This window comes from Paramormyrops kingsleyae, chromosome 25, assembly GCF_048594095.1.
Source record: "Paramormyrops kingsleyae isolate MSU_618 chromosome 25, PKINGS_0.4, whole genome shotgun sequence".
Taxonomy (NCBI): domain Eukaryota; kingdom Metazoa; phylum Chordata; class Actinopteri; order Osteoglossiformes; family Mormyridae; genus Paramormyrops; species Paramormyrops kingsleyae.
The window spans coordinates 21,842,524-21,870,214 of NC_132821.1; the positions used below are offsets into that span (position 1 = coordinate 21,842,524).

The window sequence follows — 27,691 nt, forward strand, 5'->3', positions numbered from 1 at the left end:
CCCCTTTAAATGTCCTCTGGCTCCATTAATGACTCGGGATAAGTTTGGTAGGACGGGCACATTTCACAGGGGTGGGGGTGGAGGAGGAGACACCAGGCAGATTCGGGCGGTCATCTCCGTAGCGACACCGACTTGGTGAGGAGCGCCCCCTGTGGCTAGAAAGGATGGAGTGAGACCTAATACCATACCGGGCTGCTGGAGAGACGTGGATCTCTGTCAAGTTTCACTTAATATATTAATATAAAAATTCATCACACTTCATGTCCAGAGACGGGCGATTAAAATTAAACAAAGAGAGACCCCCCCGTCCCCCAAATGACCAATTAAATGGCAGCAAATCACCCGCTCTATGCCCTGCCATGCCCCTCCTCCATTAACTTCTCTGGCAGATGTTGTGGGGCAGCCAGGTGCCACTTCATCATTAAGCTGTCAGCTCCTCAACTTGGAAAGCGCCCAGCTGTGCTTACCCCCACCCGCCAGAAGGGGGCGGCGGTGAGCTTCCCCGTCACTCCCATGTGACACCTAGTGGCTTGCATACAGGTTAGAAATGGGCCAACTGATCTAGTTTGTGAAATTAAAGCAGGGTGGCGCTGATTACCATCACTTTTCCATTTCCATTAGCCCAGTCAGCGAGAGTGGCGTTGTACTGGACGTGCAAGTGTTTTCTGTCTAATCCAACAGCACGCACGAGCATTACGCGAATGCTGGCTGCCATTGCCACAATCGCCGTCGACTGGCAGCTCTAACGGCCGCTCCGAAGAGCACTGGGAACACTGGGACGGCACTGGTATGGGATTTTACACTCCAAGATTCGATCAACTGAGTTACCGAAGCCGGCGGCTTGTTAGCAACAGAGAGAGAGGGAGCGAGGAGGAATAATACGGGTGGGCGTCAGGTCAGCATGTAACGGCAGGAGATGCTTCTGGAAGCCCCCCCCCCCCCCAGATGCTCTCCCACAATTCCGCAGTCCTGGTCCTGGGGTACACGCGGACCCCCCTGGGGGCCTCACTGCGCTGGCGTTTGAGGTTGGGTGCTGCAGGTGTGTATGTGAGATGAGTCGGCACTCGCGGCAGGGGGGGGCCCAGCACACCCCCACCCCCTGGGCCCACCAAGGAAACCGCTGGGGATGGAAATGTCGCTGTGTGAGGACTCATCTCATCTCACCTTCGGGCTCTATTACAGCCACAGCGGGAGTGGGTGTCTCCATAAGACCACTGGCTTCTAGAAGCCTCCGTGGGAGTCTTGGCGGTGACCTTCGCGCGAACTCGCTGGCTCTCTGCATCTGGCGACGGCACGTCTCGCGGGTGTTTGCGCCACAGCTGCCTTCCCGCCGTACAGCAGGCGCGGACAGGCGCGCAAACCGCCTGCTTCCTCTCGCACCGGGCGCTCAGAAACGGCGCCACACGCGTGTGTCCGTGACACGCAGACACTTCCCCACACTCTAATATTCAACACAAAGGTGGCGCCCCCTTGCCTCAGACAATAAACACTTACACAATGAACCGTGAGTCACTCATAACTGCCAGCTTCCTGTAGCCGCTGTTTGCGTGTCACCAGCAGGGGGCGGGGGGGTGTTTATACTATCAAATATACCAAGCGGGGTATCAAACAAGCAGGATTTTTGAGTTGCCGTGGCCATTTTGCAGGAAAACGCACCAATACGCTTCCACAAGCACCGTGTCCTTTTAACACGGAAACATCAGCACCGCTTATCTTCAAAGGGACTAGAGGAGACATCCCATAATCCTGCTTCCTTGCACGCCCGAGTTCTGTATAATTAAATACCTTAATTTGGGCTTTGGGGGGGTGGTGGCAACAAACATTTGAATTTACATTTAATTATTTAGCCAAACGCTTTTGTCCAAAGTGACGCTGACAGGATATAGCTGTCAGAGAAGCAGTTAGGCTTACATAAGTGCAGACTGGACTTCCGACGGACAACCAGGACCATGCGACTTAGACACATCCGTCACAGAACACGGATCTGACAGCTGAGCCATTCCAACCAGGACACATTTAGGACTAAACGCGACTAGATAAGAACATCCAGTGTTGCCAAGAGACTGATGCATTTTGGGTAATTACAGCCTTCTGGTTTCGGGGTGGCCGATGGAGATGGAGAAGGTCAGGGGTGGGTTCAATTGTCTGAGGTGTTCCTAGACAAGATGGGTCTTGAGGCAAACCCCAAGCAAATTTACGGAGCTGTCACTGCCAAACCTGCCTGGACTGGAGCGATTTTGCAACGGGGGGGTGGGGAGGGGAGGGGGGAAGGCTCCAGATTTCAGCGAGAAAGGCCGTCCTATGTGTACAGAGCAGAGAGCACCGTCTATGAGTGTATGAACACGATGGCATGCACGGCTCTCCAAGCCATCGAGGATGTTTGTGGTGATTAGTGTAACAGGCGACCCCATGAGGACGCCCCGTGAGGGGAGGGGCCCGTTTAATTGAAAGTGGGGGCCCCTGTGAGCGAGTTTTGTTCAAACAGCCTGACGGGCCAGAACTTTGCATGTTGCTGAGATGTGGCGGTTTGGGAACGTTAATTGCATGAAAATGAGATGCAATGCGAAGACAGCAGTCGGGACGCGTGTGTGTGCGTTTGTGTGTGTGTGCGTTTGTGTGCGTGTGCGTGTGCGTGTGCGTGTGCCCCTGGGGAATTTGCCCGATATCACCATCAGACGGCCTCCCCATGCTGGTTTAGGGCTGATTTACATCTGCAGCTCATAAGCCGCCTCCCACTCGCTGGAGTGTCCTTGTAAAAGCTGTTTTATATTCCCTTTTACACGATTTGGGAATTAATTCAGTAAATATGGTATATTAAACTGTAACAGCTTCCTTTCTCCTGGTCCTCAGCAGAGCCGTCGTGACGCATCGGCGCCCCGTAACGGGATCAGCGAGTCGACTCCGCCCACTGCCGGCTCATTAAGTAGGAGATTAATTGCAGAGGAGCCCAAGCTAATGGTGCCACAGAATCTCGCGGACCTCTCCTGGACGGGAAGGAAAACGCCCGCCTCTGCTGCATGCCGCCGTCCCTGTCTCCCATCATGCCTTGTCGCATTATTCAGCCGGACCGCCTAAATGGATATGTTTACCGCGCCCAGTAGCAGCCGATCTGCAAGCCACGACTCCACGCTTCTCTGCGATTTCTCCAGACCCCTTCGAAGATGAGAGCCATGCACGGCATGAATTAATGATGGCGGGGGAGACCGCAGCGGCGCAGCCGGCATTCCCCCAAGCCACCAACGTGCTATTTACTGCAACGTTTTATCCATTTATCCCCTTAAAACCCTCGCTTGAGTGTGACTGTTGCTACCCCTGTAAGAGGTTTGCCTAATCCTCCCCGGTCTATAATAAAAGAAAATCTTCCCCCCTCCAGGCTGCAGGGGGCAGCGATGAAACTTCCCAGTTCATCTGCATCACAGGGTCAAAGGTCATGGGTTGGTAACATAACGCCCCAAGTAACAAGCTGAAGAGCCCTTGTTATCCTCAGCGTGATTCACCTCCTGTTATAATTCATTACTTTCTAAGTTAAACTTAATATGTAGTGATGTGTACATTTTTTTACATTTGTTAGTTTACGCTCCATGGATTGGGGGTGGGGGGGGGGGGACAGAGCCCTAAGGGAGTCTGGATTTTTCACTTTGCCCCGGCACTCCAGTGATTAATTAACAAGCATCAGAAAGCCTCACATGCAAAAAATTAGATGTGTAAATTATTCACACCTGCATAAGCCAGGTGATGTTGTTTTCCATCCAAGCGATGATTTTAATTAATCAGCGGAGCGCCGGGACAAGACAAAAACCTGTACCCCCTCCCCCACTTCCCCCCGGCCCACCCAAGGCCTGGCCCCCCACCCCTGGGATAGGCCGGTAACAATCAGCTCTTGCTGATTTCCAGCTGTTACCCATAAGTCACCTTCAGCGTGCGGTGAAGATAGACAAGCTTTTGACGGACAGCTGTTGAGGGATGCCTCAGGCCAGACCATCATGCCTTTCTGCAGCTGCGTCTCAGCTCCGTCTCCAGACGACTGCGATATTTGCGATGTCGCCAAAGTTAAGGGACGCCATCTTCATTTTCAGAAATTAGCGCAGTAACCAACGTCTTTGTTACTCGGGTTCAAAATAAGAATGGACGGCGTGACAGAAAGTTCCAGATTACACAGTGGACCGGCGTTATGTGCAATCTCACAAAAGGTCGTCAGGTCACCGAGAGCGCGGAAATTCTCAGGGGTCAGAGGCGAAATATCGCCACAGGGATTTGGGCAGAATCAGAGGAATGGAAGACGGTGTGTAACTGGGTATTAGCACTCTGACATAATAATATGACTCTTTTATTCTTAAGTCAAAGACATGAAAAGCATTTTGCATTTCTGGAACAATAAAGCTATAGATGTTAAGCAGCTGTGTGCTCGTTGGGGAATTCTGATCCATTCCTGCATGTCCTCTGAGAGATTAAAGAGTTTGAGGAGCATCTCATACTGCACATGTTCACCTGTGGGCACAGACACCTGCAGCGAGATGATTATCGCCAACCGCCCACCGTCCGGCTTGGCAGATAATCCATCCTCATTCGGGGAGAAAAACAGACAAATAAAATCACCTCTGGGAGCCTCTCATCTGGGCCCTACTGGGGGGGGGGGTTCCTATGAGAATCTTATTGCCAGAATAGCGACTCAGATGAAGGAAGTCTGGTCTCATGTCCAGACGACGTTATCTGCCGCGTGTGCTTGCGAGAGACCGATTCTGAGGAACGGACTGAGACCACTGGTTTGGGTGCCATTTGGCCAGAAGGACCAGCCTGCAGATGCAGAGTCAGGAAGGAAAGAGTAGATAAAAGAAGAAGAAGAACAACAAACAAACAAACAAAACAAAACAACAATAGCGTCATCAAAAAATATTCTTAAACCGGAATCCTGGACGGCAGAATGAATATCTGTGTGGGCGACCTCCATGTCAGCCTTGGGAGCGAGTTTCTGCAAACAGCCCTAACACTTCAATCCCCAGCACAAACGAGGGACCTCTGTGTTCCGTTTAAAGAGCAGGATCCGCAAACGATGTCACCCCCTGTGAAATGCACAAGGCAGCCCTGGAGACCGAGCGGCACGACAGTGCTAATGAGTAATTAATCCAGCACCTGACATTCACAATTATCACCAAGTATAACCCGGTGGTGTCATTACGATGTGCCAGAACTCGATGCACGCAAAGGTGCCGGTTTCACTGGTCCTGCGGTGAACCTGCGGGGCATCAATTCAACAGGGCTAATACTACTCATCCTATGACCCACGTTGCCTTGATAGCCCCTGAGATGGCAGATTATATTTGCGCAGCGCATGAAGTGTTTGATTTACGGAGGCAAACAGCTACCTCCGGATCTGCAACAATCACAAGGCGAGTACGACGGGGACAAAGAGGAAAAAAAACACGCTAATAGAATTAGCTCAAACCCAATTGATGAAAGAAAGGAGTGGAAGAAAATGATTCACATAAATCCTACGCAGACTCGTTAAATCACTGGCGTGCTTCTGCTGTCAGAGATGACACCTCCCCTGACGGTGCCCTCTGGGCCAGTCAGAGACAGACGTGCAACCAATCAAACGCACCGCAAAGATGCCTGTAATTTATGGACAACAAGGGATTCATTCCGGTTCTGGTACTCTGAAGTGTTCCAGTCCATAAATAAAAGCGGGTTATTTTTTTTCTGATGAGGGAGCGACTTAATGCAGCTTTCCTAGGAACAAGTACGAGCGGTCAAATATCGATTGCGAAGGTGGATCTCGCCGGGTCTGAAGTGTTTGGTGTTTAAGTACCAAAGCGGAGAGGGACGAATCTTAAAGTTATGGTTCTCGAATAGGATCTGCTCCTGTCGGCGTGACAACCGAGCACCCCTGACATTTACTCTGCTAAAAAAAAAAAAACACGGGGATGTAGTCATGACGATCACCGTTAACACTGACTTAATCCCGTGATGTTTTTGGGTCGAGATAAAGAAACAGAAAACTGGCCCTTAGCTGAAGGGAGCTGGCTAAGATGTTTCATTTTAATTTAAGAAAACCTTCCTTAACTTAAGCAGAGCAACCTGATCCTGGCTTGACGGCGACGCTCTTTCAGCCGCGGTGAGACACGATGGCACCCAGCGGATGTCAAGCCCGACAGTGACGTTGACAACGCCGCTGGATGTAAATACACCCACTGAATTCGCATTCTGCTCCAGGGACGCACTGATGGGTGGCAAGGTTACGATGCCACCTCTTTAGCTTCTGACATCTGATGGTACGGTCAAACCCCATCAATAATGTGCTTGAGGTTTCTTCTTACAGACTAAGGAGTTATACACCCAAATCCAGCTAAACGAGGGGTTTGTGTGCTTTCGCTCTCATGTTTTGATGGCGATTATGACAAACTCTGAGACAGAAGTAACTTTCAGGGCTGTGTTTTTGTTAGTGTGAACAAAAGCTGACTTTATCTCCCAAAAGCAAAAAAAATAAATAAACAATAACGATTTAACAATAGATCTGGGTTCATGGAACCGAGCGAAATTATACAACTTTAAGGACACAAAAGAACAAAATTATTAAATGACAGAAACTTCAACAATTTGTCTCATTAAGCAGACCACAAAAGATAAGGTCAGCACGCCTCGCGTTTCGGTTGTTGAGCGAAATGCTAAGGTTCTATTTTTACGTTCAGGCCGCCGGATTTTGGTTTGTTCAGCCAAGACGGTAGGTTAAACCACCACCATCGCTGGAGACATGCCAATGCCACACACATTAAAACCCGAGCGCCGGGGGGGCTGCTCCAGCAGGGGGCAGTAGACTGGGACAGAGTGATTAATCATGTGTGCTCTAATGAATTCCCTTGATCTCCTCAGGGCAAGGCATCATGGGATGGTACAGGAATTATGGGAAGGGTCAGAAATCGGGTGATGTGAGGGTTTACGTGATGGCAGCAAGTTCTTAGTGCTTGTTTATGATTATTATTATTATTATTTCATTTGATGGATCCATCCATGTTCCTACTGCTTATCCTGGATATGGACATCTAAAAATCTGCTGTTTAATTTCTATACTTATCGATCGCTGAGAGTATCTTTGCTGACATGGTGATGCTGACAGCAGTGAGATCGCACTGGCCACCCATGGCGAAGCCTCCTGCCCATCTGTCCGCCAGACTGCTGGATGGATCGGGTTGGTTTTTACAGGACAGAGGTCGTTTTCGTTGGACAACACACCGCAAAAGTCTCCTGGATCGGAGCCGTAAACCCCAACGGGACTGAAAGCAGAGGACGGGGACCTGGAGCGTGACGGACAGAGAGCCCCGCGGGCATGCCGGGGGGGTGGGAGGGGGAAGCATAGCTCCCTGGAAGAGGGGGCTGTAATCCGCTCGCCGGTCAAGGTGGAGTGGGACGATAACGCCACTGACTCCGGGGGGGGGGGGGGGGGTCCGTGAGCAGTACAGAGAGCAGGGCAGCCGGGTCGGTCCCCGCCCAACATGCCTGTGCGTGTGTCTGTAAACGGCACCCATGTCGGCGTGTGGAGTGCGTGTCTGTTTATAATGGCACGTGTGTCCATGTGCAGAGCGTGTGTCTCTATAAAAACCACCCATGTCCATCTGCAGAGCATGTGTGTCTGTAAACAGCATGTGTGTCCAAGTTTGTGTGCAGAGTGTGTGTGTCTGTAAACGACACACGTGTCCATATCCGTGTGTGGAGTGGGTGTGTGTCTGTAAACAGGACCCATGTCTGTGTGGGCAGCACGCGTGTGCGCATGTGTGTCTGTAAATGGCAGGCGTGTCCATGTGGGGAGAGTCTCTGTCTTTACATACGTGTGTAAACAGCTCTCTGTGACCATTTAAGCTGATGAAATGGAACGGCATGTTTACCTGCAGGGAATTTTCCAGAAAGGTTTTAAGAGCCATTCAATTAAGAGCAAATTAAAAACGGGGTGATTTTAATTCAAGCGGTGTGTTCATGTTCAGCCCGCGGTGGAACGAGAAACCAGGCTCTCATTTCCACTGAGGCCTCCTGGGAAAAAACTCCTTGCGGAATCTGAGAACCCAGCGGGTTGGGAAAACAGCGAGAGTGATACAGGACCGGTGACATGCAACGCTTGGTGGAGGACTTAATCGGGTACGGTGTCGGGGGCATCTGGGCCACGAGACTGACTCCATCAGACTTGAGAATGGGGGGGCGCTACCCCCCAGGGAAGAGGCGGGGGGGGGTGGGGTATGGGGGCGGGGGTGATGTTTTCCCAGGTGACAGCTGATGGCCGTCTAACAGGCGGAGGAGAAAAGACACACAGAAGTTTGATACAAAGGTCAGACTCCATAGAGCTCCATGAGATGTGGGGGGGGGGGGGATTGATTTTGCTTTAACTCCCCCTGGAGATGGTGGCAGGGGCCATGGGGTTGACACATAGTGACAAAGACTACATCACTGTCTCTTTTGCCTGCTCTAATCAATCCCATCTCTGTCCACTCCTCCTGGCCCCCCTTCCCTTTGCCGAGCGACAGCCTCCTTCCTGCTGCATAATCCCCCCGCACCCCCACCGCCACCCCCCTCCCTCTGTGGAGCAAAGGTGACATAAAAAAATATGAAGAAAGATCCCAACACAGACTTATGCAGATTACACCAAGCATTTACCAGGTTTCAGTGAAATCCTGCTCATTTTTATATAGTGCCCTCGTTAGCATCGTCTGCCCGTAATTCCTTAAGGAAGGAGCCAACAGCGACATAGCCAGCAGACAATAATGAGGAATAAGTGTTACAGAAATGAGATCAGCTAAAGGGCACATGACTGTCCTAACAAGGTGCAAAGTAAGGTACATGCACATGGGCTAAAGGCCACACCCCCAACCCATGCTAAAGGCCACACCCCCAACCCATGTTAAGGCCACACCCCCAACCCATGCTAAAGGCCACACCCCCAACCCATGCTAAAGGCCACACCCCCAACCCATGCTAAAGGCCACACCCCCAACCCATGCTAAGGCCACACCCCCAACCCATGCTAAAGGCCACACCCCCAACCCATGCTAAAGGCCACACTCCCAACCCATGCTAAAGGCCACACCCCCAACCCATGTTAAGGCCACACCCCCAACCCATGCTAAAGGCCACGCCCCCACCCCATGTTAAGGCCACACCCCCAACCCATGCTAAAGGCCACGCCCCAACCCATGCTAAAGGCCACACCCCCAACCCATGCCAAAGGCCACGCCCCAACCCGTGCTAAAGGCCTCACTCCCAACCCATGCTAAAGGCCACGCCCCAACCCGTGCTAAAGGCCACACTCCCAACCCATGTGCCTCAGCTGTGACCGTCAGTCTGAGTACACGGCCTGGGCTGGACCTTCTGACCGCGAGGTGCACGACAGAGGTGGCTGAGCAGGATGCCAATTGAAAAAGTCACAGATGAGATCAGGCATGTGGCGAACGGGAAAACCGGAGGAACTGAGGAACTGACAGAAATGACATCGAGAGGCAGGACCAAGACAGCAGCGCACCAAGACGGAGAAAGATATAAATGGACTAACCGCAGACTTGCCTGTTCACTGATTGGCTCCATCTGGAAGTGGGCGTGGCCACGGAGGACAGCCATGCCTACAGCAAGTGAATTGCGAAACGGATATTGGAGTCGGAGATGTAGATAGGAACAGAGGTGGGAGTTGGACTCATCTGGCTCATCTCATGGCTGTGCAACACACAGATATACAGTAAAATCTTGCGGGGCTGTGTCCGCTATAATTTTATCCCTAATTTGTCGTGCGATTCAGTGGCCACATAAAGCCGGCTGTTTTAAAGCAGATCAGCGCGTCTGTCTGCCGGCGGCGAGTGTAGCTGACACTAAGAAGTGTGTTAATTTTGCCATGACAACACTGTTAAAGTGAATTTCCCAAAAGAGAGTTAAAATAATATCATTAATTTAAAGGAGTTTGTGGTGTTGCCTACATTATTTGAAGTTTTAAAAGTATTTGCATAAGAATGAGCTATTAAGTCACATGACCAACGTGGCTTTGAACCGGAAGTTCTCACGTAAGGGCATTTAGTAATAGACAGTGAATGGCAAGCTACGACTCTTTCTACGACTGGTCAAAGAGGCAACACGGTAATTATTATTTTTGTTTGTTGCATAAATATTTCAGATATGTTTATTTTCTGTATAAAGATGTACATATATGTGTGTGTATTATACCGAAAAACTTTATTTTGCGTCCATAGTTTTCACGGTGTTCTTTGCAAGAAGAGGATAAAATAAAACGGGAATTTGAACATCAGTATGAAGCGTTGACTCCCTTGTGACCGGCGTAGTTACAGTGAAAACGTGAGCTGAAATCCACCCTGCCGAGGCGTCAGCGTGCAACTCTGCTTTATTTCCACGTGTACGCGGGTTCAGCGTGGAGCTCTGCGTCTTTTCCATGTTGTCCAACGGTTTCAACGTGCAGCGCTGCTTTCTCTCCCGCGAAAGATCACGTTTCAGCGAGCAGATCTGCAACTCAAGAGGTCAGATTTTGTGTTTCCAGTGTGCTTCCTCGGATAAAGTACGGATCTTACCACAAGTAAAGACGAAGTAAATTGAAAATAAAAATGTAAAAAGGTGAAAGAGAATTTAAGAAAAAACCGAGTAGGAGTTACACATTTTGTTGATAAGTACTGTTCTTATTTAGGCTTTGTCATATATGTTGATAATCAAATTGCAAGAGTAGAGTTACATCTGTTTAAATTTACATCCCTGAAGTGGTGAAGTAATTATTTAAGTTATAAGGGTTTTGTATGCTGACTTAAGCAACGTGTTTATTGTCATTTCATTGTCTTCACAAAGTATTTAACTCTTTCAGCTGAAATGTCAGTTCATGGTGATTCATCATTACAATGTAGTGAGTTAAGTAGACAGATTGATTCTCTGCAACAAGAGGTATTAGAGATGAAAGAAATCTTAAAAACAGAGATCAATCCACAAGAGCTGAAAAGAATAAACAATGCTATAAAGGCTCATTATTCTGAAATTGAAAAACTCAGCACAATGCTTAACGAGTCTAATGCAGCCACATCGAATATTGATGTATTAAGGAGATCATCTCGTGATAAACGATTTACACCAAAGATGCAGGAACTAAAGCAACAAGAATGTGCTCAAAGAGAACAAAAGTTCAGCTTACTGTACGAAAAATGGAAAACTCATATTAGAGAGACCCGCACCAAGCTAAAACATGAATGCTCAGAGAGTGTCTTATGTGACATGATGGACTCTGTGGAGAAGTTTGAGTTGGAATTAAAAGTAACATATGACAACTTACGACAACATGCAGCACCATCCCAAGAAATCAGAAGGAAAATTGATGCATGTACGGCCGTAACAGTAGATTTATTAGGACTCATGAGAGTGCGGTTGACTGAGGTTGACTTCAATGCAGAAGCTGAAAGGGCTAGGCTACGTACACTTTTTGACAGGGATTACGCTGAGTCTGTATACGGATCCGCAGTATCCAGAGCAACTGATTGTAGCAAACGGTCTAGCCGTCTCTCAGAATCATCAAGCCTCTCAGCTAAGAGAGCAGAGGCAGTCGCACAATTAGCAGCAAAAAGGGCTGAAATTGAAATGGAAGCTGCTATTGATGCACAACGTCAACAACTAAAAAAGCTGGAAAACCAAAGAGACATTGAGGTAATAGAAGCCAAGCTTAGAGTGTATGCTGAGGAGGAGTCAAAGGAGCACAGGGAGAGATGTACATCAGTATGCAGTGAAGAGATTGCTCCTTGTCCACCTGCCCCCTGCACTGACTGTGAGAGTGTTCCAAAAGGTGAGACAGCTCTAGCTCAAGCGATACAGGAGACAATGGTCCTCACACGACTTCCACTTCCAGAACCCACTATATTCTATGGTGATCCATTGAAGTTTATTGAATGGAGCACAAGCTTCAAAGCACTTATAGAGCGTCGTTGCTCAAATGCAGCAGATAAATTGTTTTATCTGAAAAGGTACATCGGAGGGGAAGCAAAGCTTGCTCTGGAAGGCAGCTTCTATAGAAAGGATGAAGAAGCCTACAAACAAGCCTGGGATAAACTGAATAGAAGGTATGGCCACTCATTTGTTGTGCAGCGCGCATTTAGAGAAAAGCTTAGTAAATGGCCAAGGATTGGTTTTAAAGAGTACATTAAGCTTAGAGAGTATGGGGACTTCCTGCAAGCATGCAGTGATGCCATGCCTCATGTCAAAGGTCTCCAGATACTAAACGATTGTGAAGAAAATCAGAAAATGCTAATCAAGCTTCCAGATTGGGTTACTTCAAGATGGAATCGTTACGTCACAGAACAGCTGGACCAAGGCAGAGATTATCCCAGTTTTAAAGACTTTGCTTCATTTGTCTCCAAAGAAGCGCGTATAGCGTGCAATCCAGTATCATCTCTGTATGCTTTAAAACCCTCTGAAGAAAAGCCAACAAGAGAGACAAAGCGTGCAAAAGCAGATGCATTTGCTATCAACGTAAAGGCCAAGTCTAACGATGTGGATGAAATCAAATTAAAAGACGCTGATAAACTAAAGAAAGAGAACACACAAGTAAACAATCATAATCCTGTGGTGTGTACCTACTGTCGAGAAAACCACTTCATATACAAATGTGGAAAATTAATGGAAAGGTCTGTTGAAGAAAGGAAACGGTTTGTTTATGACAATAAACTATGTTTTGCATGTCTGAGGAAAGGACATATTTCCAAGGACTGTAAAAGAAAAGCCGTATGTGGCATATGTAAAAGGCATCATCCGACCCTATTGCATGAAGATCGCCCCTCAGTGGACAAAACTCCTTCACAGAGTAACCTTCAAGTTGAAGAAAACGCATCTGCATTGTCATGCGCCGTGAATGAAAGCAAGGGTTGCAGTACATCAATGATCGTTCCAGTATGGATCTCGTCACTTAATTCACCTGGAACAGAAACCCTTGCATATGCCTTGTTAGACACACAGAGCAGTAACACATTCATTGATCTGGAGTTCTGTGGAAAGTTCCAGACCACAATGGAACCAGTAAAACTCAGGCTTTCTACAATGATGGGAAGAGACTCTGTTGTGAAGAGTCAGAGAGTCAGTGGACTCAGAGCCAGAGGATATTTCTCAAATATCTTTATCGACCTACCTCCAGCCTATGCCACAGATTTTATACCTCTTGAACGTGCACACATTCCCACCTGTGAAACAGCCAAGGAGTGGGAACACCTTTCAGTCATATCTCATGAAGTGCCTCCGCTGATGGATTGTAGTGTAGGACTTCTAATTGGTTATGACTGCTCTAGAGCTCTGGTGCCACGACAGGTAATCACAGGAGGTGATTATGAGCCCTATGCCATTAAGACAGACTTAGGTTGGAGCATCGTTGGAAGTTCACAACAGAGGGTAAACTCCAAGCAAGTGACAGGTCTGTGCCATCGTATATCTGTCAGAGAGCTACCACCCGTGACCCCGATGGCTGTCATTAAGGCCCTTGAGTCTGACTTTGCAGATACTGGCTCAATGAAAAGGAGTGTATCGCAGGAAGATATAAAATTCCTACACATTCTGAAAGAAGGAATCAAGCAGAATGAGCAGGGCCACCTGGAGATGCCCCTTCCTTTCAGAGCACGTCCTCAGCTACCAGACAACAAGAATCTTGCCCTAGTGCGACTGAAGCATCTGAAGAGGAGATTTGAAAGAGATCCTAAGTTCAAGAAGGATTATGTGAGGTTTATGGATGGTGTCCTCCAAGATGGTGACGCAGAGAAAGCTGACAATCAACCGGAAACGGGAAATGCATGGTATATTCCACATCAGGGTGTTTACCACCCCAAAAAGCCTGACAAAATCAGGGTGGTTTTTGATTGTTCGGCAAAGTACGAGGGTGTTGCCTTAAATGATCATTTGCTGACAGGACCAGATCTTACGAATGGTCTGATTGGAGTGCTCTGTAGATTTCGTAAACACCCGATTGCAGTCATGTGTGACATTGAGAAAATGTTTCACAGGTTTCGTGTTAGCAAAGATGACAGAGATTTTCTGAGATTTCTGTGGTGGGAGAACGGAGATACAAATTCAGAGCCCACAGAATACCGCATGAGAGTACATCTATTTGGCGCAACATCGTCTCCAGGTTGTGCAAATTTTGGCTTGAAATATCTTGTTAGTCAAAATGAGAGTGAGTACCCTTTAGCGGCAGACTTCGTTAGAAAAAATTTCTACGTTGATGATGGCCTCATAAGTCTAGAATCTGTAGGCGAAGCAATTCAACTGGTGAAGGAGGCTCAAGCATTATGTGCTAAAGGAAACCTGCGTCTTCATAAATTTATCTCTAATAATCGAGAAGTGTTGGAGTCTGTTTGTGACTCTGAGCGAGCAACCGGAAAGAAAGACGTAGATCTTAATTATGATGACCTTCCTGTACAGAGAGTGCTAGGAGTGAGATGGAATGTAGAGAGTGACATGTTCTCCTTCACAGTTTCGGTTGATGAGAAACCAGCAACTAGACGTGGAATCCTCTCAGCTGTGGCCTCTGTGTATGACCCATTGGGTTTTTTGGCCCCAGTTCTCCTAACAGGGAAAAGGGTGCTCCAAGAGATGTGTCAAAGGGGTATCAGCTGGGACGAACCATTGCCAGGCAAATTGAAGCCAAGGTGGGAGAGCTGGCTCAATGATTTAGAAAACCTTCAGAATATTCAGATTCCAAGATGCTTTGTACCCCTAAACCTTGGACAGATCCTGAGAGTTGAACTGCATCATTTTTCAGATGCCAGTAGTCATGGTTATGGGCAGTGTTCTTACATTAAATTCATCAGTGAGGATAAAGTACATTGCTCTCTGATCATGGGCAAAGCGAGAGTCGCACCTACAAAGGTAGTCACAATACCGAGACTCGAGTTAACTGCAGCTGTAATCTCTGCTTCTGTGAGCAACCTTTTAAGAGACGAATTAGAGCTCAAGGTTGACAGAGAGTACTTTTGGACTGACTCTCAAGTTGTTTTGGGCTACATCAATAATGAGGCTCGAAGGTTTCATGTCTTTGTAGCAAATAGAGTTCAGAGAATTAGGGAGACCACTGATCCAGCACAGTGGTATTATGTTGAGACAGATGAGAATCCGGCTGACCATGCTTCGAGGGGTCTCAAAGTATCGGAGCTTATCAGCTCCAATTGGCTCACAGGACCCAAGTTCCTATGGGAAAGAGAAGTACCAACAAACAAAGGAACTACAGAGCTGTTGATAGGAGATCCAGAGGTGAAGATTATTGAAGTGCTAAATACAATAGCTGAAAGGGAAGATGGCCTTTTGACCAGGCTGTCACGATTCTCAAGGTGGACCACTGCAGTAAATGTTGTTGCTCGAATTCAACGACTAGCTAAGCGGATCAAGAAGACAGACCCTTTAAATGTGGAAGAAAAGGAGCTAGCTGCTGCTGCAATCATTAGACTTGTTCAACAAAATGTTTTCAAAGAGGAACTGAATATTCTTAGCCAAGAATCTGGAAAGCTCCCATCTAATCACCAGTTGTATCAGCTCGATCCCATCATACAAGATGGCATGCTTAGAGTGGGAGGGAGACTAAGGAGAGCATCTTCACCTCACAACTTTAAGCACCCGATAATTCTTCCCAAAGACTCTGTCTTCACAAATTTGATTATTAGTCACTGTCACAAAAAAATCCAGCATCAAGGCAGAGGTCAAACCCTGAATGAGTTGAGGGTTAGTGGTTAATGGATTATTGGAGGCAGCAGGGCAGTAGCTAAATACATAAGACAGTGTGTTACTTGTAGGAAGGCTCGTAGACCAGCAGAAGGGCAACGGATGGCAGACCTGCCTACCGATCGTGTCGATCCCTCACCGCCTTTCTCTTACTGCGGTATGGATTGCTTTGGTCCCTTTCATACCAAACAAGGTCGTAAAGAGCACAAAAGATATGGACTACTTCTTACGTGCCTTAGCTCCAGAGCAATTCATTTAGAGATGCTAGAAGACATGACAACTGATGCATTGATCAATGCCTTACGTTGTTTTATAGCAATCCGAGGATCTGTTAGACAAATTAGGTCAGATCAAGGATCTAATTTTGTCGGAGCAAAAAATGAATTTGGAAGAGCCCTAAATGAATTGGACAAAGAGAGACTGGCTGTATATTTGACAGAAAGACAATGTGACTTTATTATGAACGTACCAGATTCAAGTCATGTAGGAGGTGTTTGGGAGAGACTAATTAGAACAGTGAGGAACGTGCTAAGCTCAGTTCTTGCCCAAAGTGCTGGGAGACTGGATGATGCTTCCTTGAGGACATTTTTTTACGAAGCTATGTCCATTGTCAATAGCCGTCCACTTACTGTTGACTGTATCAACGACCCAAAAAGTTTAAACCCCTTGACACCTAACCATCTGCTCCAGATGAAGTCTTCTACTTTACTTCCCCCACCAGGAAAGTTTGTTCAGGAAGACTTGTATGCCAAAAGGAGGTGGAGGCGAGTACAGTACCTGTCTGAACAATTTTGGTGTAGATGGAGAAAAGAATATCTCGCCAACATTACTCTTAGACAAAGATGGCATACTCCTAAGAGAAACGTTCAAGTCAGTGACATTGTCATTGTTAAAGATGAAGAGGTTCCTCGCTGTCAGTGGAGACTCGCCAAAGTTATTGATGTCCAGAAAGATGATGACGGACTGGTGCGAAAAGTGACAATACAGATGGGAGAAGCGAAATTAGGCAAAAAGGGTGAACGCCTTACCAAACCAACCATTTTAGAACGTCCTATTCAAAAGTTAGTGGTTCTTGTGGAAAGCAATTGAAAACTCTTTAGAGCTCCAGATATTATTTGATTAGTACTTAATTGAGGGAAGGTTACTGATCCACAAAGATTGAGTTCCATGTTGTTTACATTAAAGTTTATACTTCTGGTCATGTAATCAATACAGTATTTCTGATTTAAGAATTTGTTAAGAGTTATATATGTATATGTTGAAATGTTTACTCCAAATGTGTTTGACTAAGAACTAAGAAATTACCATTGATTTATTTCTGTAAAATTTGTGATGTCAACAGTGTAATTTCAAACGGGTCTTAAATCAAGGTAATTTGGTGGGAGTGTAGCTGACACTAAGAAGTGTGTTAATTTTGCCATGACAACACTGTTAAAGTGAATTTCCCAAAAGAGAGTTAAAATAATATCATTAATTTTATTTATTGTTTAAAGGAGTTTGTGGTGTTGCCTACATTATTTGAAGTTTTAAAAGTATTTGCATAAGAATGAGCTATTAAGTCACATGACCAACGTGGCTTTGAACCGGAAGTTCTCACGTAAGGGCATTTAGTAATAGACAGTGAATGGCAAGCTACGACTCTTTCTACGACTGGTCAAAGAGGCAACACGGTAATTATTATTTTTGTTTGTTGCATAAATATTTCAGATATGTTTATTTTCTGTATAAAGATGTACATATATGTGTGTGTATTATACCGAAAAACTTTATTTTGCGTCCATAGTTTTCACGGTGTTCTTTGCAAGAAGAGGATAAAATAAAACGGGAATTTGAACATCAGTATGAAGCGTTGACTCCCTTGTGACCGGCGTAGTTACAGCGAGGCGGCAGTGGTGCTTTATTGTGATTTACGAGCTCAACACCGCAGATGAGCCTCATTATTAGAAAATGGGCTTATTTCTTATATATCACATGCATCACAGCAGTTAGGAGCCAGGCATCGGGCAGACCCCCGTCCGGGGCAAAATGCCAAGGGGCCGATTGTTTCCGGAACTTTCCCATATTGCTCTTCCATTTTTACGGCAGAAATGACTTTAGTCACCGTCCTCTCAGCTGAACAAGTCGTTTTGCGAGAGTGGGACTGCTGAGCTGCTGCAAGTTCCCTGTTTACCCACAATTCCAAGGGTCGCGATTATCATTACGCAAACAAAAGTGAGAGAAACAGATGGAGAGATTACAGCAGTGGGGGAGGGAAATAAAACATAAAGCTGCATGGTGAAAGGGGCCCATGGGAATGCACACCCCCCCCCCCCCAAACACCACGAAGGCATTGGCGACTCAGTGGGGGCCAAATCACCCTCTTTGAGCGACCAAACATCCACTCAGGGTTCATTTATGGGAGTTTGGTGGGAGCACAGGGAGGAGGTGAGGCGAATGCCCCCCCCCCCGCCCCCCCGTGACCAGCGAATGGCGCGCAACAGGCATTAAAGAGCCCAGCCGCAGGCACCAGGTGGGGGAAGGTTCGTTTACGGCAGCCCCACAGCAAGAAAAGCTGGGGGTGGCTCAGTACTGCTGGCACCCCCACCCTCCAATTTCTGTCCAGCACCAAGAAGCACAGCTCTGTTTGAAGGACCAAGCAGAACCAGTTCACAGTGGCTGAACTGTCTGAATGCTCACTCTTGGCGTTCTCTCTTCTTATTTAGAGAAATACACTGACTGACTACCAACAAAAAGCATGATGGGAGTCGGAACATGAGCTAACACGGGAATGTTCTGGAACCTCGGTGCTCCAATCACCTTCTGCCCTCCCGTCCATATGGTGGAGATTCACAGCTGAGCTGGCGGTGATCGCTCATGCTCCCTCGCTGGTAAAGGCAGGAACGTGGCGTTTAATTGCAGAGGGAGTATGTTTAGCAAACAGCTTGTTTTGTGCATAAATAAGGTGGATTTCTGCTTATTTATTCTGCACGCATAATCGTAAGTCAGCGCTAACGAAGCTCGCCCCCACTGAAGCATTTTCTTGGAGATGAGCATGGCTCTCCTGCTTTCTCATCGGTTCTGGAGCGACTGCCATCAAATCACTCACTGGTATAAGGAAAAAGTGTCAGTCATCTGTAAAACCTGACCGCACCGAGGATACGAGAGCATCACGCTCTCAGACCACCGGCCCACAACCTGAGGCTTAAAGTCCACCGTTTTTTGCTGCCCATTTGTTTGGTAGCTGCTTATTTACTGAATGTTTGTTTGTTTGGTAGCTCATTGGTGGGAGCTTGTTATTAGGCAGGTGTTTGGTGGACATTTGTTTGGTGGGCATTTGTTTGGTAGCATTTGTTTTGTGCCCATTTATTTAGTGAATGTTTGTTTGATAGCCTGTTAGTGGGAGTTTGTTTGGTAGCCATGTGTTTGGTGGGTGTTTGATATCCCATTGTTTGGTGGACCTTTGTCTGGCATCCATTTGTTTGGTACCTATTTGTTGGGTGGGCATTTACTTTGGTAATCCTTTGTTTGGTGGATGTTTGCTTGGTAGCCATTTGTTTGGAGGGCATTTGTTTGTTAGTGGCGCTTTGAGACCCCAGATATGAACCCGGTTGGTCCACTTTCTGGTTCCTACCGATGTTTAGTGACTCTTGTGCTCAGATCTTGATGGATGCTTTTAGGCTCGTCGCCTATCCCTGTCGTGGTATTTCCATGATGGACATCACTCCTGGAACCGCGGTGGCTAATTAGCGCGGCCGCAGAATGTGGCCGTGCGACAGCTGCGGTTCCCATGCTGGGCGACATATCAGTGGTCCATGGCAATTGGACGGACTCCAGGCACTACGCCAGCATGATGGACTACGGCAGAAAAGCAGTTTGTGTAAAAGATACATCCGCGAAAAGGGAGCTTGGTTGGGGTAATAATTCACCACGGCAACGAACCCTGTTGGAGGGGTGGAAAACAGCAGCCGTGACTGGAATGGATGGGCGTAGACCGTGACCGTGGCGAGCCATAGAAACAAGGGCAGTTACACGCCCCCCCCCCCCCCAAGCCACCACCTTGGCCTCGATTTCATAGCAGGGGGGCTGTTCAGAGAATCCACGGACCATGATCCTCTCTGGTCAAAAATCTATACAAAGCCGAGATTTCCGACAAGCCGTGAGGATCCAGCAGAGGGCGCACTCCAGGTGCAATTACAGTTTACTTCAAAGAACGGACTGGATGAGCAGCCACAGGTCGGGACGGCATACAAAACTTCATACGACATGCATATGGACGGTGTGCATATCCAGCCTCAGGCATGACCACAGCAGCTGGCCCACCGGGCGTCGGCATTGCGTGGCCAAGCCAGGAACACGCATGGAGAGGTGTCTGACCCACCCCCCTGGCTTCCTCTCCAGAGCCCCCCCCCCACCACGAGCCTGAATCTGCCTGCGGGGGGGTGCTGATGAGCCATACACCCCCTCTTGTGCAGGGCTAACGTGCCTAACTACAGTTTAAAGCTCTTTTGAAACTCCCCCTGCACCCATCATGGGGGTAGAGTGCCTCGCATGTGAATCCCCCCCCCCCCCCCCCAGAGGAATACAAATCCTATGATGTCTGAAGCTACACCCTAGTCCCCCCAAGTGCCATGCCATCCACTGGCGGCTCCACTCTGCTTCACTGGGGGGGGGGGTTGTAGCTTGCAGTTTATTTCATGCTGATTGGACTATAAAGTGTCACCAACCAACAACGACACCCTGGGGGTCCTGGGGGCCTCACCTCTGTCGCTGAAGTCGTCCACCAGGATGATCTCGGCGATGAGGTGCTCCGGCGTGCGACGGGTGACGCTGTGTATGGTCCTGAGCAGAGAAGACCAGCCCTCATTGTGGAAGGGGATGATGATGCTGGTGTTGGGCAGTTTCTCCAGGTAGAGCTTCTGCTTGCAGCTGTAGATGGAGACGAGGAGCGTGAGGGGCGGGGAAAGGGCTCCAGTGTTCGGAGGAGGTGCAGGGACGAGTTCGTAAGGGCTGAGGTGTGCTGGCTAGCTGCCGTTTGAGGGATCAGGGAAGTAAATTCAGCAGAATAGTGCAGCAGTATAGACCTGACAGGACCTCACGTAATTGAGCAGTAGGGACCTGCCAGGACCTGAGGATTACTCTCTAGCCTTGTACATACTGGCTTAGAAAAAGATCACAGTGCTGACTGTTAATGCAAGTTTTTGGTTGATAAAAGGGATAAAAATGATAGAAATGACGGGATATGTGGAGAGAAACCAACAGCCTTGTCTGTATATAAACTGGAAAGGAAAAAAGAAATATTTCCGTCAGACTGTGCTGAAATGTAAGAATATCCACCTTATCCGGGTTCTCAACCCTGCTTCCTGATCTGGGATCAGTTCCACCTTAAACAGATGAGCAGCCGTTGAACACAGATGGATGGACAGACAGGCCTCATTAATCTTCGTGGCTCACTTCAGAGGGCTGGACATCTCCAGCCCATTGCAGCGACCGGCGCTCCCTGCCCTATGGTAGCAGCGCTGCCTCGGTACGGCAAACACGGACAATGGAAAACCCCAAACGAACGAGCAGAAAGCCACGCGGGACATTTGACGCGACGCCAAACAGTCTGAATCGCGGCTCTGCGGTGAGTGACGACCTCGCGGGGGGACCGGCGCTATCAGCATTTTATTTATGGTGTGAAAGACGTGCCATAAAACAGACGCGGCGGCGGCATCTGTGTGTGCGGACGGGCTGGCCCCCTGCCAGCCTCCGGGCCGCATTAGGACGCCTCGGGATCCGACCGGCGGTGAGGGCAGCGACGGCAAAGCCTCACAGCCGGGCGGCAGCCCTCAAACCCGAGCGATGGATTGCCCCCGGAATGCGGGGTCTGAAGGACGAGGAGAAGCTGGCACGGCACGACTCAGGTATGGCCCACATCTAAAAATAAACAAAATAAATTAGGCGTCACTAATAAAATCTGCATAATTGAATTCCGGCCCAGATAGACATTATTATTATCAACACTCGGCTGCGTCGCTGATGACTGTAATTATCATCGTTTGTGCCGCTATGTATTTCACCGGAGCACTTTGCTCGGGACTTGAACAAGCAAGCTTCTGGATTGGAAAAAAAAAAAAAAAACGTACATGCCTTAGGGCCTTTGTATGTGATTATTTGATTGGTCGAGTCTCTAAGCTTGAGCGTTATTGGCAGGCGAGTATAGCAAGTAAAATGAGCAGCTCTGACAGATGTGGATCGACTGTAACTTCCCGAGTGCCGAGGAAACGGGCACACCGGCCCTAATTCCGGCTCGACAGCCCCCTGCCCCCCCCTACCCGCCTGCTGCTGTCATCGTTTCCGCAGCTAATTAAAATCCGCGCCTGGTAGGGGAGGTGGGACGCAGGAACAGGAGCGCCCTCCTCGCGCACCTCGCTCCCGCCGATCCCACGACACACTCGCCCGACGATGGTAAGAACGGCAGCTGTTATTTCGGTTTTGTTTCAGGTTATGGACAGTGAAAGCCGGAGGGGGGGGGGGGGGTGCCTGGAACCCAGGTTAGTTATAAGTAGACAGATTCGTCCAAATGGCTGCTTTGGCACAGATGACCGGTTTTATGTGTGAGACTATGTTCAGTGGGGAACCACCCCGGTTCCGCTATCCTGGGATCCAGCAGCACATCGGCTGGCTTATTTGAGCGACTGGCTCTGTGCTGAGAAGAGGCTCATAGGCCATTCTGGGTCGGGCTGGGCCAGCAAAGCCTAATGACACGAGGCAGGCGTTTCTGGAACTACAGCTGTCTGGGGCAAGAATAATTACTCACCAATCTGTCAGGAAGCTCGCTGGCGATATTCTTAATCGCAGCAAAGTGCTGATGGCAGGACAGCCACCCCCCTGTGCAAACTGGCACCTCTGGTCTGGATGGCAATTGACCGGCACATGGCTGCCAAAATGCCCCCTCCCTCTTAACACCTGTTTTATATCCTCACATCCCTCCCCATCCCTGCTTCATCAGCCCTGTGTTTGGCAACCTGTGAATATGTGAGTCTGTGTCCCAGTCTGTGTGTGTATGGCCATGTGTTTCTTGGTATGTGTTTCTTTTGTTTTCTTTGTGTTCTGTTTCTGGGTGTTTTGTTTGTGTGTCTGAGCTGGTGGGTGTAGGCAGGTGCGTTTTGTATGTGCTTTGTTTGTATGAGTGTTTTTCTCCATGTGTTTTGTTTGCGTGTGTATTTTATTTGTGTGTTTTTTTGTTCGTGTGTGTATTTTGTTCATGCATGTTTTGTTCAGAAGCGTTTGTCAGTGTGTGTTTTATTGTGTGTATTATGTTCTTGTGTATGTTTTGTCCTTATCTGTGTTTTTGTGTGTGTTTTGTTTGTAAGGGCATGTTTTAGTGTGTGTGTTTTGTTCCTGTGTGTGTTTTGTTCCTTTGCGTGTGTGTTGTTCTTATGTCTATTTTGTTTGTGTGTGTTTTGTTTGTGTGTGTTCTCCAGGGTTTTGAACAGATGACTCACGTCGGGTGCCGGATGTCGGGCAGAGATCGCTCCAGGGCGATGTTGTCGCTCACGTAGATGTTGAAGCCGTTGTCTCTGTAGGCAGAATCATCACATTCGTCCTCTGCCAGCGGGTAGGGCTTCCCTTGCTCTCCTTTGCCTGTCAGTGGGGGGGGGGGGGGGGCGGGGCATAGACACAGTGAGTTCCAGTCAGACATGACTGGGGTACTGAACTCCTGACCCTTCAAACCAGAGAGGAGAGATAGTGAAGTTCACTTAGGTCTGTAGTGTGTCTTAGAGGATGCAGCGACAGGTAGAAGCAGCTGGACATTGTTAATGGGGGGGGGGGACCATTAGATCTTACTGATAATTTGATGACAATGAGCGTGTTTGTGGTGTTCACCAAGAGAGAGGACAAACCTTAAAAAAAAGCTCCTCAATAATAAATGCTGCTTGGAATTAGACCCTAACTGTGAAAGTATGCACAAAACGACTTATCAGCAGAAAGACAAGTGTGGCACGTGGCCGTGGTTATCCGGGAAAAGCAGGTTGCCCTCCACAAATACACAGTTAATTCTCTGTGACAGCGTGCATCCAAGATGCGACGCCATCCTGACGGAAAGCGTGACATTTTAAATGGAACGCCATCCTTGCGATGTGATAAGAGTTGAGCTGGAGCCGCTCCACAACGGAGAACGAAAAACAAAACCGGGGGGGAAAAAAAAACAAAACACGGGAACTCTGCCAAATTCATCCTCGTTTGCCAGTCGTGTGAAGCGCCGACAGATTCAAACGGTGACGCTGTCAAGGCGGAAAGCAACGCCGGGAGACGTCGCGTCTTTATAGCTGCAAACGAAAGCGCACTCGTTTATGGGTCTGTCGTCTTGACGACGTCTACGATTCAGAAACACGCATCACGGCACCTGAGGTCTTAATAAGGCTGCTGATTATTCCCCGAAGCCCCTTATGACACGTCCCCTCGCTGGAGGCTCTGTGCCGGGGGCGATTCTGCCCAGGCGTGATTATAGAAGCCCCCAGGCCCAGGGGAACACCAGCTCAAAGCCAGACAGCACAGCGTCGACGTGGAGGAAAATCTCATCGCCAGGGAAAGACATTCAGCTTGGTATTGCGTCTCCCACAGGCCGAGCCAGTGACGTCGGAGACGGTGGTGAGGCCACGGACACATCTTAGCGTGGAGAAAGCCGAGCGAATCAAGGGAAGACGACCCGCAGGTGACCCCCCTCTCATCAGGCCATCAGACTCTCGCCGACTGCCCAGCAAAATGCCAACGCGAAGATGCCCCTACGAAGGAGATCCATCTGGGAGCCCGTGATGAAGTGAGACCCCCACACGGGGGCCATTCTATTGCAGACAGGCAGTGCTGACCCCCCTGGATCGGTGCCGACATATAGATAGAGACGGACTTTTCTTTTTTTATAGTGCCTTGCGCTTTAGAGACCTCCTCGGCGACGAGAGGCCACCCGGGCTTTCAATCGAGATCGTCCCCGAAGATCCTCCGTGAAACAATTTCCCGAAATGTCACGGCGGTTTAACCCGAGCGGCTGGCACTCTGAGCGCGCCTTTGCAGCTCCGTTGCCAAGGTAACCAGAGTGACTCAGAGACAGGGGGGGTCCATACAATGTATAATATCCTATGTCTGCGCTCTGCGTCTTTTTTTTTTTTTTTTTTGCGATAATTAATGACAATAAAAATAGATATTCAAAGTGCACAGGGCTCCAATTTAACCCTGGCCTGCTGACAACTTCCTTAAACCTTTCCCCCCCCCCCAGATGTATGGAGACAATTAGCCTCTTTGTGTCAGTTAGTGACCTTTCCAAATGAGCGAACACCTTCAGTGAAATGCTAATAAATTACCATAATTTGCCAATGAATAAGCCATATTTGCCGGCATCAGCCCGCGGTATCGTGTCAGATTTTTGCTCGTTTGTGCACTTCCTGTCGAAGGCCTCGGGGCCGTTCTGCAAACTTTAGCACGAAGCTAAGCTGCTAATTGGCGCTAAGTTTTTTTAAAAAAAAAAAAGAAAACCTTGAAACCTTAAAAAGTTTGAAGGTGTTATTATTGGCGTCAGAGGGGCAGGATTCAGGGGGTCCAGTACTTGACCTTTGAGTAAAACTGGGTGGAGGGCAAGGCGAAATTTTGTCAGGGGGCCCAGAATTTCTAGGTACGCTCCTGGGTGTATCAGGATAAATCCCCTGCCATGAGGATTTATAGTGAAATAAATTTACAGTATATATAATGTATGATTTATATAGAAATGTACTATATGATTCCATCAAAATCAGTTTGGGCGCCAGCTTGCACCAGAGCCTGTACAGCATTTCCCCCGCTAAATGTGCCCCGCCTGAGTGCCGAAGAGCAGCGGGGGGTCCTGGGGAGGTCAGCCCCACATACCGACACGCAGCTCGTCCCTCCTGATGCTCTCGTTGTCGTGCCAGTCCCTCCTCCTCAAGCCGTCCGTCCATGTGTACAGGTGTCCGTCGTTCAGGCCCAGCGGGAAACCCTAGGGAGGACAAATGACGGGGGTGAGGGGAGTCAGTGGGGGGCAAAAGCTGCTTTCATGAGTCTTTTGGGATCCTGGTGGTTGTTTCACTCCTTAGAACAGCCAACGATCATATTTTAAACCAAGGATTGAGTTTTGCAGGCATATCTGAAGGGAGGACCCAGGAAGCTTAGGACAGGGAATGCAGAGCGGGATGAAGGAGATAGGGACGGACGGGAGGGCAGCCTGCCTCTGATGCATTTGTGGGCACCCTAACTAATCATATTAGCGGCCTGCTAACCACATATGTTAATGACTGTGCTGACCGAGTGTGCTAACACATCATGCTAGCGACATGCTAACCAATGGGTTAGCGATGTGCTAACCGATCATTGCAGTTTTTCCTTAGCTGATGCAGCTGACTAAAGCGACAGGATATGATGCCTCTGTCCTGTTCCACATCACACCCCTGAAGGCTACACTCAGTAAAACGACACATTTTCAGGCCCGTTCCCAGGAGGCCGGCCTAGCTGCGGACTGTGGAGCGGGCTATGGAGCGGCTCATTTGAGCTTGATGGCGGCAGACCCATGGGGGGGGGGGTGGGGAGAAACTCCCCAGGGATTTGAGCAAAACACCAGCCGGCGTTTTCCTGCAGATTGAATGAGATCCTCCTCCATTTGGTTCAGTGCCTCGTTTAGAGGCGGGACGTAATGAGGACTGTGGAAAATCGGTCTGTCAGTCGCTCTCAGAGTGTCTCTCACAAACGGCGTGTGGCAGCTGTGGGCTCCTTCCCGTCTGGGTCACGGTGAGCAGAGTGCTGCTGTCACTCCTGCCTGACGAAAGACAGGTGCACAAACAATCTGCTCCAGCAAAAGTGCCCTCCCCTTTTTGTCTGTCTCCCTCTTTCTCTCTCTCTCTCTCTCTCTGCCTCCGTCTCTCTAACACTCCTTCTCGTTGTCCATCTTTAATTTCTATACTCTTTCTCTGGTGCTCTGTCTCCCTCTCTCCATCCATCTCCCTCACTCTTCTCTTTTCTCCCTCTGTCTCACTCTCCTCTTTCTCCCTCCATTCATCTCTCTGTCATCCCCTCATTCTGCCTCTTTCACTGTCCCCGTCTCTTGTTCTCTTTCATATCACACTCTCTCCATCTGTCCATCTGTTCCCCATTCTCCGTCTCTCTCTCTCAGCGTCAGTCTCTCACAGCCTCTTCCACTCCTTCTGTTTCTCTTTTCTCCAACCTCCCCCCCCCCCCCAGTCGCACTCGTTTCTGTGCCGACACAAACAAACGTCCATCATTTACATCTTTAATTAACCCATTATTACCCCCCCCCCCCCCCCCCCAATTTGTCTGGAGGCGTCTCTCACAGTAGCCAGGAGTTAATCACATGACCGGAGCGAGAGCAGGATTCCCTGCAGCACGGCACCCTGATCCGGTAAGAACCTGGCATGCTGCAGGATGACCGGAAAATAAAAGCACTGGAAAACGTAAGATTCGATTAAATCTGTTCCTACCGAGATAAGAGGAATTTGTTGAAGCAGCACCAGGCAGCAATGGTGTTATTACTGCTTAAACTTTTAAATCAATCCTTCGGAGACCTTCTGCTGTGTTAGCAAGAGTTCCTCTGTGGTTCCCAGTCCCCCACCCCGGCACATGTATCTGGGTTCCTGTTTAACCTAATAAGTTCCTCACGCTCCAGTGTTGGGGCCACCTGATCATTTGCACAATAATTACTTATAGGAAAAAACCTGAATATAAAACTGTGTAAAAACTTAAGCGCATTTCTGTGGCCTGAACTTAAAGCACAAGAACACAAAGCAGAGCTTCTCCCCGCGTGAGGGACGCCAGCCATCTGCCATCCAGCCGCACCAACCGGTAAATCGCCGGGGCCGTCTCCAGAGCTTAACAGCAGGCCCTCAGAGAGGAGCAAACGCGGAAGACATGCGTGTGATCACGGGAAGAACACGCTGCCAGTCTGGATTCAGCGTGGGGGGGGGGGTGGCGCACATTTGTCACAGAGCTCCCAAACCTCCTCCAGTTAAGA

The 27,691-nt window shown here is 48.6% G+C and overlaps 1 protein-coding gene across 2 annotated transcripts in view; it reads right to left on the reverse strand.

Annotated features, from left to right (window-relative positions):
* galntl6 (polypeptide N-acetylgalactosaminyltransferase like 6) overlaps nucleotides 1-27,691 on the reverse strand; it is a 103,827-nt gene that overhangs the window by 57,329 nt on the left and 18,807 nt on the right. For both annotated transcript variants that reach the window (XM_023799189.2, XM_023799190.2), the window contains exons 3-5: nucleotides 25,561-25,669; nucleotides 23,169-23,307; nucleotides 20,441-20,607 (exon numbers count right to left, since the gene is read on the reverse strand). In XM_023799189.2, coding sequence (XP_023654957.2) covers nucleotides 20,441-20,607; nucleotides 23,169-23,307; nucleotides 25,561-25,669 — 415 coding nt within the window. The remainder of the gene's footprint in view (nucleotides 1-20,440; nucleotides 20,608-23,168; nucleotides 23,308-25,560; nucleotides 25,670-27,691) is intronic.